The following is a 12,841-nucleotide window of genomic DNA, read 5'->3' on the forward strand; positions in this document are numbered from 1 at the left end:
GTCAATCAATCCTCACAGAAATTCAAATCTGACTGAAGGACAAGACAGCACAATTTATTGATTTTAGCGCTTAGTTCACGATAGTCAAATTAAAAGTTACCTCTCCGCTTTTTTTGGCAGTGGTAAAGTGTAATCATCTGTTTTCACATCAGATCTTAGATAAGATATTGATCTATCGTGTACAGCTCTGAGTCCGACTGAACTCTGAGGTAAAATGTTTTATTATCCAAATGTGCTTCAGCGCCACACTGGCTGTTTCTCTACGATTTGGTAAGTGCTTTAGTATAACACAATTAAGTGTATAAATAATAATAAAAATGTTTATTTGTGGTTATTCATAACTTTGTTTACTTTGTGTTGCCGAAAATCATTTCAAGGTAATCGCGCAGAGGCAGACTGAATTTGAAAACAACGGGTTAACTTTATAAAAATAAAATAAACATTTTGTAGGTTTTGTTTATTAAAGTTTGTTTGTTTATTTTTAGGTTGGCTGCCACTAAAGGCATCAGGATTAGCAGAAGAGATTATCTCAAGGTCAACATCAGGAGAACATGGTAATAAAGGGATTTTTCTTGTTATTATTTTGTAATTTAAAATGCTAATGAGTTGCTTTTGTTGGTGTATCTCTAGTGAGGACATTGTGGATTATGTGATGGTCCAGGTTCCTCCAGTCCACCCCAGTCTTCCTCGACCACGTTTCTCTCTTTATCTTTCCTCTCAACTGCAGTATGGTGTGGTCATCGTCTACCATCGACAATGTGCTCTTCTGCTCGGTCAGATCATCATCATCACAACAGAAGCAATTATCAGGCATACATTGTACACTAAATACCTGCGTGAAATCCCTGAAACAGACCAAAGAGAATAGATTTTGGCAATTCCATGCAAAGGCCAACCTTACCAAATGTTTTCACCATATTGATAGGTCAGATGTCAATATTTGGTGACTCACATTCATAACGCTGCATTGCCCATTTACATTTATGCTTTGGCAGACACTTTTATCCAAACCAACTCTTACAGTACATTTAAGATATACATTTTATGTGAATGTGTTCCCTGGGATTGAACCACAACCTTTACGTTGCTAATGTAATTCTCTATTACGGCTACAGGAACTCTAGAACAGAAAAAATACCATTATTGACACACATAGGTCAGTTGTAGATACAACTTTGCAATGTACATGAGACAATGCTTACATAGTACAGGAGGACATTATTTGACAGTATACGCCAGTTGTGCGATACAGGACTAATCATCTCGTAATAATATTGAACAGTGTAATAGTATTGTCATCAGTGTTCTCAGCTGGCGTTAATGAATCTTTATGCCTTTTTCGACCGGATGAGGGAAGTCCAGATGGCCAAACAGCACCCATTATTATCTAGTATTGATTTTCCGTCTGTATCGCAGATACATGTTGAAGAAGCTTCTGTTTTTATTTGTTGTGTGGAAGACTGATTTTTGGCAGCTTCGCTTGTTCAGATTTGAAATAACTGCACTCAGGAACTGATTTATACTGTTGTAAGATCAGTAGTCTGACTAGAAAACACATTGTCATATATTGAGTGCAGCTATAGGGATTAATAAGGAACAGATAAGACTGCCCTAATCAGGGAACAATTCACGGGAGCTGAGATTGAAAGCATTCATCGCAATGACAGAGATCTCAGAGAAGGGAAATCAGAGATGTGGAGGTACATAAAGAAATGATGACACGTACTAGCTTAAAGATGGAAATGTTTACATGACAGCTTAATCTTTGGAGATATTTAATGTATTTTAATTAATCAGAATGATTTTGAATATAAAATCTCTCTATTTAAAAAATAAAAGCATTTAATGTACTGTACATTCAATGCATATAAATATCCAAAGCCGCCTTTCCAATCCATCTGGACCGTTGATGGAAATCATTCTAAAAATTATGTTTTTCTTATCAAAACACTCTGTAAAAATCTGTAACGTCTGTAAAAATGAAATGCTACAATAGTGTAGAATTCAATCCTAAACTAGGGATGCGCCGATACCAGTATCGGTATCGGGCCCGACACTAAGCTCATGTACTCATACTCGTAAAAATGTACCGATACCAAAGACCGATTCCTCATGTGACAGAACTGACAGAAATTTGTTGTGAAATTTGCTTTGAAAGTTTGTGAAAAGCACATACATTTTTTCAGAATGTGTTCAAGGTGGAGTTGTTTGTAATAATGAAGCTATTCTATTTTTATTAGTCTAACTGTGTTGTGCAACAGGCATCAGAATCGGCGAGTACCAGAAAAGAAATATCGGTTCTCATCGTATCGTGCATCCCTACTTTAAACCAACGTGAATATTTATGATTATATAATATATGATTTTAATATAGATTGCTGCATTGCATCGTCTAAAATGTGTTTGCGTTCCATAGAATGAAATGAATCATGTTCTGTCTCATTTCTTCTCAGAGGAGATTCAGCAGACCATCGAGCATTTGCTTCGCTCAGAGAGAAACTCTCGCATTGACATGCCCGACACTGATAGGTCAGATTCAATGTCAACTTTGTCATGTCGTGTCACAAATACAATTCATCCTGACGCATACGTACATATTGTTTTTTATGTGTGACCGTTGTTGACACCATCACTGTTGCTATGATTTGTCATTGACTTAACCCTGTTGGGATTGTGTGTTTTCCTCTAGGTTGGTCCTGAATGTCCCTAACTCTCTTTTCCAGCTGGAGGAGAGCGAGTGGGCTCTAGAGCCATTCTTTGGAGTGATGGGGGTTGGTTGCGAGCTGCCTGCTCCCTGCATGCTACCAGAGGTGACCAGATTTGTAACAAAACATGACAAAAGACTTACAATGAAGGAAAAACCATATATAGGAACCAAAATATTATAGAGATATGTTTGGACAAATTTCTAGATACTTTTAAAATGTTTATTTAAGCCACCAATAAGAGTGCAGAAATGTCTATTTAAAGGGATAGTTTACCACAAAATAAGCATGATTTATTCACCCCTATGACTCTTGTTCTTCTGTGGAACACAAAAGAAGATATTTTGAGAAATGTCTCAGTGGTTTTGTGTCATTTTAATGGAAGTCAATGGGGGAAAATGTTGTTTTGTTACCAACATTCTTCAAAATATCTTATTTTATGCATCTGTACTCCAGTTTTGTTGAATTCACAAATACCTGCATACCCGGTAGGGAATTTAACACAATCACATCACACAAGCTCCATCTCGGCCCTTTCTGAGCTACCCAACCTTGACTGAATTTATTGTTTATTGACAGACTCGGGTGGTCAGGAAAGATATTACAGCACCTAAAGGTGAGAAATATTGCAACTCATCAGGGTCAAAAAGTGGATCCTTATGATTCTCACCCATTCTCTGTGTCTCTCTTTGTTTCTTAGGTCTCATTGCCCCTGCTGAATCGATCACCATCAAAGACGCATCTCTGTTGCCTGTGCTTCCAGCTGAGGTAAACTCATCAGTGACTTTATACCCCGCATATACGCATCTCACTCCTCCGTGCCACCAATACAACTCGCACATAAGATCTATATTTGAGTCTATGTGCACAGCCTTTGCATACACAAAATACATGACGCTACTTTTGTGCCGTTTGCCCCCACAAAATACATTCAGCAGTTGAGTTTTACATTCAAACAACCCACATGAGGCTTAGTCACGGACAGCACCAGATGACCAGCAGAGATGATATTACTCATTGATTGTTGTTTTTTACACCACACGCTGTTTTCCCACTTCATGTTTCTACTGTTCTCATAATATTAGTTTGGTGGGGCAGAGTTACCTGAGGCCACAGCTCAAGAGATCGACATGCTAATGGAGCAACAAGATCCATTCCATCTTGGGGGTGAGAACGAAATAGATGGATGAACGGACAGATAAACAGATACTGATCTGATTTAACATACCGTTATTTGGCTATAAGCAGGCCCACACAGAATCTTTGCCCACATAACTTGGCAGAAAGCCTCGCATATTTCAACACGTTTGTAATGTTTCAACATTTTGTGCATTATGTGTTGCTTAAGAGAGGTCATTTAATAAATATTTTGATGGTTTTAGCGACCAAATTACTTTAGCTAAGAGTAACTTTAGCTCAGTCCAACATCCATGTGGGAAATGTATATTAGATATTCGTAACCTTGATCACTTGACTGTATTGATTGACTATAAACATGTTTTTATAAAGATATGAGTATAAGAGTCTGTTTTTTCTGTATGCTCTATTAGATGAGGAAGATAAGGAGAGAGAGAGGGCGACGGAGATGGAGAAATCTGCAGACATGGATGCTGCTATGGTCTCTATAGACCAGTAAGTTACAGAGAGGGACATAAGGGATAGTTCACCCAATAATGAAAATTCTGTCATCATTTATTGACCCCCATGTCGTTCAAAATCTGTATATGATTTTTTTCTGTGGAACAAAAAAGAAGGTATTTTGAGAAATGTCAGTGGTTTTGTGTCCATACAATGGAAGTCAATGGGGGCCAATGTTTTTCAGTTAGCAACATTCTTCAAAATATCATATTTCGTGTTCTGCAGAGGAAAGAAGTAGGAATCCATTTACTTTTAATAAACAGATTTAGGTCAGGTATAAACCAGAAGAAAACAGAGGGGTTACTCATAGAAGAAAGTTTGGTTGTGACTCAAAACAGCATGAGTTTATACACACAATAGCAGTTGCTGTTCCAAATGTCCTTGACCCATATATGTAAACTAAAAAATATCTTTGACTGCACAGTTTAATGTAGGTCACGATCTTTGCCTGAGGAACTAGCTGCTTGTGTTTCCAAAAAAAGATTCACACCTTATGGTTTTAAATTAATGTTTGTGTGTTTGCTCAGGATCTCTTTGTTTGCAGATTAAAGAACAGTGAGTGCATCGCAGATGAGGGGACAGGGCATCCTATGGAGGTCACAATAGACAGGGTCGCTATGGAAATGACCCCTCCCCCAATTACCCTGCCACCAACCACTGAAGCCAGTGAGAAAGATGTAGAGCAAGAGATGGGGCGCTCCTTTGAGGTGTGTAGCAGTGTCCACATTACCTTGCCCAATCTCCACTAGTATTACATAATCCATATGTGTTCTGAAGCGTGCAAACACAATTGGCTTGAATCCACAACAATGTGCACTGTTTTAATAACCTCACTATTATAATTACTAATTTTTCTCTTACTTTGTCCCTATTTCTCAGACCGGCTCAGTTGCAGAACACGTGCCTCCGAAGAGACGAGGACGCAAACGCCAACTGATCTTTGCTGATCAACAGACACAGATTTCCCAGGATGCAATGCGGCAACAACTTAACAACCCTCTGATTGAAACTCATTCTCTGGTAAATGATCAAAGTAGTCTTTGAATCTTTAGGCACCTCATGATTCGACTTTGATTCAGAGGGTCATGATGCATTTACAAAACGATTCTTGGTGCATTTCATTTGTTCAGTTGGAGTTGTGGTTCTGTGACTTTTGCTTTGTACTAAATGCTGCATTAAAGCTTTCTTAAACTTTGTTTATATTGAGAAACTATCTAAAGAACATGATTTTGTACAAACATTACAGTATTGCATAGCCTACCTAAAATGCAATTTTCTTTCCTGGATTGAGGATTTCTTTATCTACCTATTTCTCTCAATTTCTCTCTACCTATTTCTTTTATCATAGTCTGACATGCTTCTGAGTATTCCTGCCTCCCGCAAGCCATCCGCAGCGGTTCTACTTAGCACACCGTGTAACTGTACGTCATAACACACTTGGGCTGTGGCTGAACACCTTTTATAAATAGAATTATACACCAAAAATATATAGACAAATAAGCTTTATATATACAGCGTATTTATAGATCACTCCAATGTTATACTATTGAGCATCAACGTCCAAAACCATGCTGTTTTTATGTTCCAACATCAAATATTTATGAGCAAAAACACGGAAGCTAATACATCAATTGCTCTGAGTGAAACTGAGCACTTTAGCATATCTTCATAATGGAAGCACTGGACCGTCAAAAGGTTCAAAAGATGTCATTCAGAAATCACTACTAGCCTCCCAAACCTGACTATTCTAACAATTGACATGCCGCTGGTCTTTGCAATGCAGTGCTCATTCACCCTGACCTCCAGTCGCTATGGAAATGCTGCAGCGTTACACCCGCCCACCCCCGCCCCTCAAAGAAACGGCGAGCGGAGGACGAGAGCGAGCTGTCGGAAATAGAGAAAGAACGAGGGATGGAGTGGATTAGAGAGTCTAGTAGGGAGGTAAATGCATCTTCACTTCTAAGAGATGTTGCGTGGCTGATGGCGTCAGAGCTAGAGCTTTGATTTATAGGTTCTGCGGGTTATCAAGGTCATCTAGAGCACACATTTTTTATAAGCATATACTCTGTTGTCACTTAAAGGGAAATTTAAATTGTGTTAGCGTTTTACTCCCCAGCAATGTTTTTTTTTCAATGTTCACACATACAATGAAGGTGAATGGGGACTGGTGTGACTATAGTGTATCTCTATTAATCACAAATAAATACCATTATTCCATCTCATGCACTGTATTTTCAGCTTTCCTGAAGCCGTGTGTTAGTTTTATGTGATGACAAGGCTGAGATTTACAATGTTTTTCATAAAATCATGTGTTGTAGTACTCAAGACCGGTCTCAAGACCATTTTTTGATGGTTTTGGTCTTGTCTCGGTGTCGACTGTCTTTGGTCTCGGTCTTGTCTTGGTCTCAGAGTTAGTGGTCTCGGGATTTTATTTCAAGACCAGTCAAGAACATAACTGTGGGAATTACACTAAATTGCTGTTAACATCATTCAAAATTCGTAATATGAATATGTTACAGTAGGTGGGTGATAAAACATGGAACATAAAACACCCTGCACAATAAATCACCCAAGTTACTTCTATTATTATTTTATAATGACTTTTTAGTGTTTTGTGGATCTTTTGAATGAATTTTGAGAGTGCTGGTCTTGGTCTCGACTCGGTCTCGACACCCTCTGGTCTCGGTCTTGTCTTGGTCTTGGTTTTGGTGGTGTCGACTACAACACAGTCCCTATTCACTATTATTGCATGGAAAATGCACAGTAAGCATTCAGGTCATATGGGTTTGGAACAAGATTATGTTTTTTTTTTGTTAAATCTTTTCTTTTCCTCTCTCTGTTTTGTGGATGCTTAGGTGGTGAGAGAGTCTGGCGAAGCTGCACTTGTTCTTTCTGAGCTTTCAGGTGAAAACCACACACTCCTTTAGCCCCTAACAGACTAATGAGATTTAAATGTGAAGTCACTCCTGAATTGTAATGATCTATAAGTTGATCACCTTGAACACAGCTCTGTACGGATGCATATGCTTCATAGATCCATTATTGATGAATAAATGCCTAAATGGTTATGTGTGTGCGTGTCCAGCTGGTTCTGACGTGCCATTGGATGTGTCTAAAGGAGACAAGTCTCAGAGTGACCTCATCACTCCCACCAGCAAATGGTAAGAAACATGAAAACACAAGATGCATATTAATAAATTGAGACAGTTACTAAACATTGATATTCAGCACTGTAGCTGTACGTCATCTCATGGACCGGTGTAAAAAGATTTTAATTAAATGGATATTATGTGTACATTTGTAGGTCCCCTATAGAGGAGGCTCCCGATAAAATGGAGGTGATTTTTGAGGAACATATTGAACTGCCACAGGGAGACGTTGAGCCTGAGATAAGAGATGTCAACACCTCTGACCTCCTCAGGTACATATGTGATCTATGACTCAGTGTATTATCTGTGTAAAGGGTTGACATCCTTCAAATCTTTATCCATCTTTCTGTATTCTGATCATAGACTGATTTTAGGCTTCATGGAGCACTTTGAGAAGGTCTGCTTCCACTCACTGCTGCCCCCAGAGGCCGAGCGAAGCACTGCAGCTCATCTGTTCTACAAAATGCTGGGTAAGGCACCAGCGGGTTGCAGTGGGTATGTACAGTTTTCTTATTGTGTCAGGTGATACTTCATGAGAGAGTGTATGTGATCCACAGAGCTGATTTGTGCTCGGAAACTTTGTGTACATCAGACGGAAGCGTTTGGAGACATCAGCATTACAATGAACCACTGAAGATACCGTAGATGCAAACATGCCTCAACAAACACATATATATATATAACTGTATGCCCTTCAAAGATCAACCGGTACTATTGCATTCTTTTGTAATGTTTACATTTGCTAACACACACACCGTTATGCTTAAAAGTATAAAACCAGTTCAGAAATTTGTTTAAATGCACACAGTTATGCATTTAAATGCATTAGTTATCATAATAGAAATATAAGCATAATCAACTAGCAATATTTTCATACATCATTACTGTTCAATAATGTAATGATAATTATTTGATCTTTTTATTTTATCAAATGTCCTGCATTGCAGTTGTTTTTAAAGGAGCAAATTGTGTTCTTTGTAGTGTCTATACGGATATTACTGTTTTTAATGTGTTTATAATTTTGTTGCTTCTGTTTTAAGTACAAGCACCTGTCTGTAATTGTTTTTAACATTTATATAAACTTGTTTTTAACTTAAACCTTAAAAAAATTACTAAAAAAGATTGTTATGGGCTTTTAAAATGTGTTAAATGAATGAGTGTCCAAAAATGGCACAATGCTAATTGTATTATACTAAAAATATGAATTTATTCAAGAGTAATGTTTTGTTACTGTATATCGTGTTACTGTATATGTTATACAGTGTAAAGAATGTCAGCATTTGTGTTCAATAACATGACATAGAAATAAATGTTTTAGTAAACCTATTCGTAAAGTGCAGCTCTATTTAGTGTGCACTCTCACATCAATATTAAAGCTTCAAATAATTTGAAGCCAAAAAGTGTTAGGCAGGTGATCCTCAATGACCCCTTATTTATTTGAGTCCATAAGGGGCAGTACAGGACCAATGTAGCGAATACCCCTCCCATCTGACAAGCCCTCTATTGACTCGACTGACTGATACAGGTCATGATCTCATGGCTTAAAGCACACTATTAAACAAGAGCCGTGAAACACTTCACACAAATGTAACACCGGTCATCTACAACAACAGACGGCCATCCCACAGGGTACAATAAAACTGATGCCAAACAATGACAATGTCAATAACACCGATTACAAAACGCAAAGAGTGACGTATGTAGAATAGGCATATATGGCAATGTAGCAGTTAGCATACAGATCAGATGAAGTGTCACCACAAAACTATGAACGGTCAACAACAGCCTCACACTATCCCACCCCATAGCACGCATGCTGTGAATTTCAGACAGTCTGTAAAGAAACTCTTTAAAGACATCATTCATTGCCCAGTGTGCTAAAAGTTCAGGGAAACCTTATAATAGAGATGTGTACGTTACTTGTTATATATTGCATACTGGCATTGTGAATCTGACATCATAATACTTCAACAATGTGCATAAAACCTGCTCATTGACAATAGCATTAAATTTCAATTTGTTTAAGGGTTTGTTACATTTTACATTTATTTGTTTGGCAGACACTTTTATCCAAAGCAACTTACAAGTACAGTAGGAGAGCATATAACATTTTGTCAACACGCTAAACAGTACAGTTAGTTAACAAGGGCATGCTACTAGGAGGATTAAAGCTGGACTTAGAACAACAAGATTTTTTTAAGACACAAGACATAGACAGTTATTGGTTAGTCAAATAATTGCAGGTATGTTTTGAGTTGTTTTTTGAAAGTTGTGAAGGATGCCACGCTGTGATGGAAATCGCTCATTTTCAGACCAAAGATGACAGGAGGGGATGTAGACCTGGAGTAGTGAATTAAGGTAAAGGGGGCGAAATTACCGTTTTCGTTCTGAAGGCCAGTGTCAGCGATTTAAACTTGATGCGGGCAGCAACTGGCAGCCAGTGAAGTGAAATCAGGAGAGGTGTTACATGGGTTCTTTTAGGCTGATTGAAAACTAGACGTGCAGCTACATTCTGGTTCATTTGCAAGGGCTTGAGTGCATTGATTGGGAGGCCGGCCAGTAGAGAATTGCAGTAGTCCAGTCTTGATATGACCAGAGCTTGGACTAGCAGCTGAGAGGCATGCTCCGACAGGAACGGCCTGATTTTTCTGATATTCCTGAGCACATGCCTGCAAGTTTGAGTGGTTGCTGCGATGTGAGAGGCGAATTTCAGCTGGTCGTCGAACTTCACCCCAAGGTTCCTCACAGACTTGGTGGGTGTTATAGTTAAGTATCCGAGCTGAAGGTGGTGTTCAATTGATGGGTGGGCCGGTATAACCAGGAGTTCTGTCTTGGAGAGGTTGAGTTGTAGGTGATGCTCTTTCATCTAAGAAGAGATGTCCAGAAGGCAGGCAGAGACACGGGCAGAGATGGTGGGTCATCTGGCTGAAAAGAGAAATAAAGCTGCGTATCATCTGCATAAAAATGGTATGAGAACCCATGTACCTTAATAAATGGACCCAGGGAGGTGGTTTATATAGAAAAGAGGAGAGGAGCAAGAACTGATCCCTGAGGAACTCCAGTTGTCAGCTGGTGAGATCTGGATGTCTCGCCTCTCCAGGATACCTTAAAGGATCTGCCTGTGAGATTAGAGTCAGCTAACTAGTTATCATGAACACTACAGACTGGAATGTTGCGTATCCCAAGCAGCTTGTATTAGTGTAATGGAAGGACAGAGGTTGAGAGGCCACAGAGGAGACAGAGGTCCATAGAGATTTTGCACAAGGATGACACACGCCACATGATCATGAACATGCAGAGTTATGAGGCGACATGTTTTCTGAAGACATTCAAATGTGGCACTTGGCTGTAAGCGCACAGTAAATCGTTCCGTTCAAGTAATCACTTGTCACAACAAAACTACACTGCATGTGGAGAATGTAGTTGTGTTTGGTTCATCTAAGTTGAGCATTTATTAAACTGAGTGATTAACTATTTAGTTTAGCTAGTATAACGTGCTAAGTGACATCACGGGACACACAAACAATCAGTTTGTTTATATTTGGGCACCATTTTAGTCAGTAAATTAGTTAGCTGGCAAGTTCGTTTTTTAGCTATAGTAAGTTGGTTGAGCGGTCAGTTAGATGGTTCGTCAGTTGGTTAGTTTGTTAGTTATTTAGTTAGTGCATTTGTTGGTCAATTTGTTTTTTGTTAGTAAGTTGGTTAGTCAGTCAGTCAGTTACCTATTTGGTTGGTCAGGTGGTCAAGTCAGTTATTCTGTTACCCAGATAGCATAGGTATGTCTGTAATCCCCCATTCACACAGCCCGCTGATCCCAGAAAATTGCCAAAGAATTGCCAGAGTGCCTTCTGTGTGAACGCAAACGCATCCCGGAGTCCTAAGAGGTAATTACAGACATACTTGACGACTTTGTTCATAAGAATGACCATAACAACATTTCTGATGCTGTGTAACAAGATCAGTACTCTGGTAAATCAGATTACGCCGTCTTGTAGTGCAGTTAGGCCTACGTGACTTTTTGGAGGAATTTATTCAGCAAATTGGTTTCCATCTCCAATTATTCGCAATAACCCTTTTTCGAAAAAAATGAAAAACCACCTCAAGCGAGTGTAAAAACTTTTTTTGCGAATTAAAGGTTTTTATTCGAAATTTGGTGTTTCCATCACTCGATTCTGATGCAAAATTTCAAAATGAGAATAAAACCAGAGTGATGGAAACCCGCTTAACAGACTAACTCCAAACATTGACCCAAACATATGTGCTTGTTTCTCTCAACAAAAACATTGTAAGTATATAAACATAATAATCATATACCGACATAAGTGTTTATTTTAATAGCATTATGTGCAATGTGCTTTAGGCCCTATTAACGGGTTTTTCATTCGATCTGCATGATCTTATTCCGAAATGGTTACAAAATCTAAATTAATCTAAATCTAAATTAAAACTCACATTTTTGTACACATTACTGAAAAATTATGATACCACGCCTTTTGTATTACATTAGGCTATGTTGCAAAAATACTGGCTAATTTTAACTTCGCAGCATTCCATTATTTTTTTTAATTAATGCTGTGTATATTTGCACTGAACAAGCCTAAACAATTTGCTTTTATATGTTTTTATATGACATTTTATATTTAGCTTAATCTCGTTGGGCTATAGCCTACCTTGCGTTCATGTGCCTCTTTGTTGTTCTGCATTTACCAATAAAAAATATAAATAAAAAAGTTTGTTTTAAAATTGACGTCTCTGTCATTTGCAAACGGCAACAATATATGCTACAGAATAATAATAAAAAAGAGAGATTATTTAGGCCTATTTGGCACCAAATAAAGGAAGGCAGTAATAATAACAAATTGCGCTATTTAGCCACCTAAAAGATCTGCTGTTTAAAAACATCTAATAAACGTCTTGAAAAGCCAGTTTTACATTCTAAATCATAAACATCTTACAGACATCATCAAGATGTCTTTATGACATCTGACAGGGAACATCTCAGAGACGTATTGCAGATGAGCAAACAATCGTCTTGCTGATCTAAACGTAGACATCAAATAGACGTCTCCAAGATGTATGTGTGCTATCAGGGTAGTTTGTCGTTAGTTAGCTGGTCAGTTAGTTTTTTTAAAGTATGTTTCTAGATCACGGAGTAGGTTGTTCAGGTAGTCAGTAAGTTGGTGAGTCAGACTTAGATAGTTAGTTGTGTGTTCAGTTAGTTAGTTATTTAGTTAGAAAGCTGCCGATTTATTTAGCTGGTTTGGTTAGTTGGTCAGTTGTATTTTTTAAAGGAAATTCCTATGAAGTCTGTTTTATTGAAGGAAAGTCCTGGTGGGCCTACTAAACACA

At 38.2% G+C, this 12,841-nt stretch overlaps 1 protein-coding gene across 1 annotated transcript; it reads left to right on the forward strand.

Annotated features, from left to right (window-relative positions):
- The first annotated feature begins 214 nt into the window (after positions 1-214).
- rec8b (REC8 meiotic recombination protein b) lies at positions 215-8,780 on the forward strand. Its single transcript, XM_057322027.1, has 18 exons — positions 215-270; positions 486-554; positions 631-773; positions 2,454-2,529; positions 2,690-2,810; positions 3,285-3,321; positions 3,406-3,473; positions 3,791-3,872; positions 4,256-4,337; positions 4,888-5,050; positions 5,223-5,363; positions 5,692-5,764; positions 6,127-6,284; positions 7,199-7,247; positions 7,429-7,504; positions 7,648-7,764; positions 7,856-7,962; positions 8,050-8,780. Exons 1-18 carry the CDS (start codon positions 215-217, stop codon positions 8,124-8,126), a joined length of 1,695 nt encoding a protein of 564 aa, XP_057178010.1. The 3' UTR covers positions 8,127-8,780.
- Positions 8,781-12,841: the final 4,061 nt, after the last annotated feature.

The sequence above is a fragment of the Triplophysa rosa genome, linkage group LG23 (assembly GCF_024868665.1).
Source record: "Triplophysa rosa linkage group LG23, Trosa_1v2, whole genome shotgun sequence".
Taxonomy (NCBI): domain Eukaryota; kingdom Metazoa; phylum Chordata; class Actinopteri; order Cypriniformes; family Nemacheilidae; genus Triplophysa; species Triplophysa rosa.

Coding starts and splice junctions, on each gene's coding strand:
- rec8b (XM_057322027.1), top strand. CDS start 215: ATGTTTTATTATCCAAATGTGCTTCAGCGCCACACTGGCTGTTTCTCT. Junction 5,765..6,126: donor ACTTAGCACACCGTGTAACT/GTACGTCATAAC, acceptor TTTGCAATGCAG/TGCTCATTCACCCTGACCTC. Junction 7,963..8,049: donor TCTGTTCTACAAAATGCTGG/GTAAGGCACCAG, acceptor TGTGATCCACAG/AGCTGATTTGTGCTCGGAAA.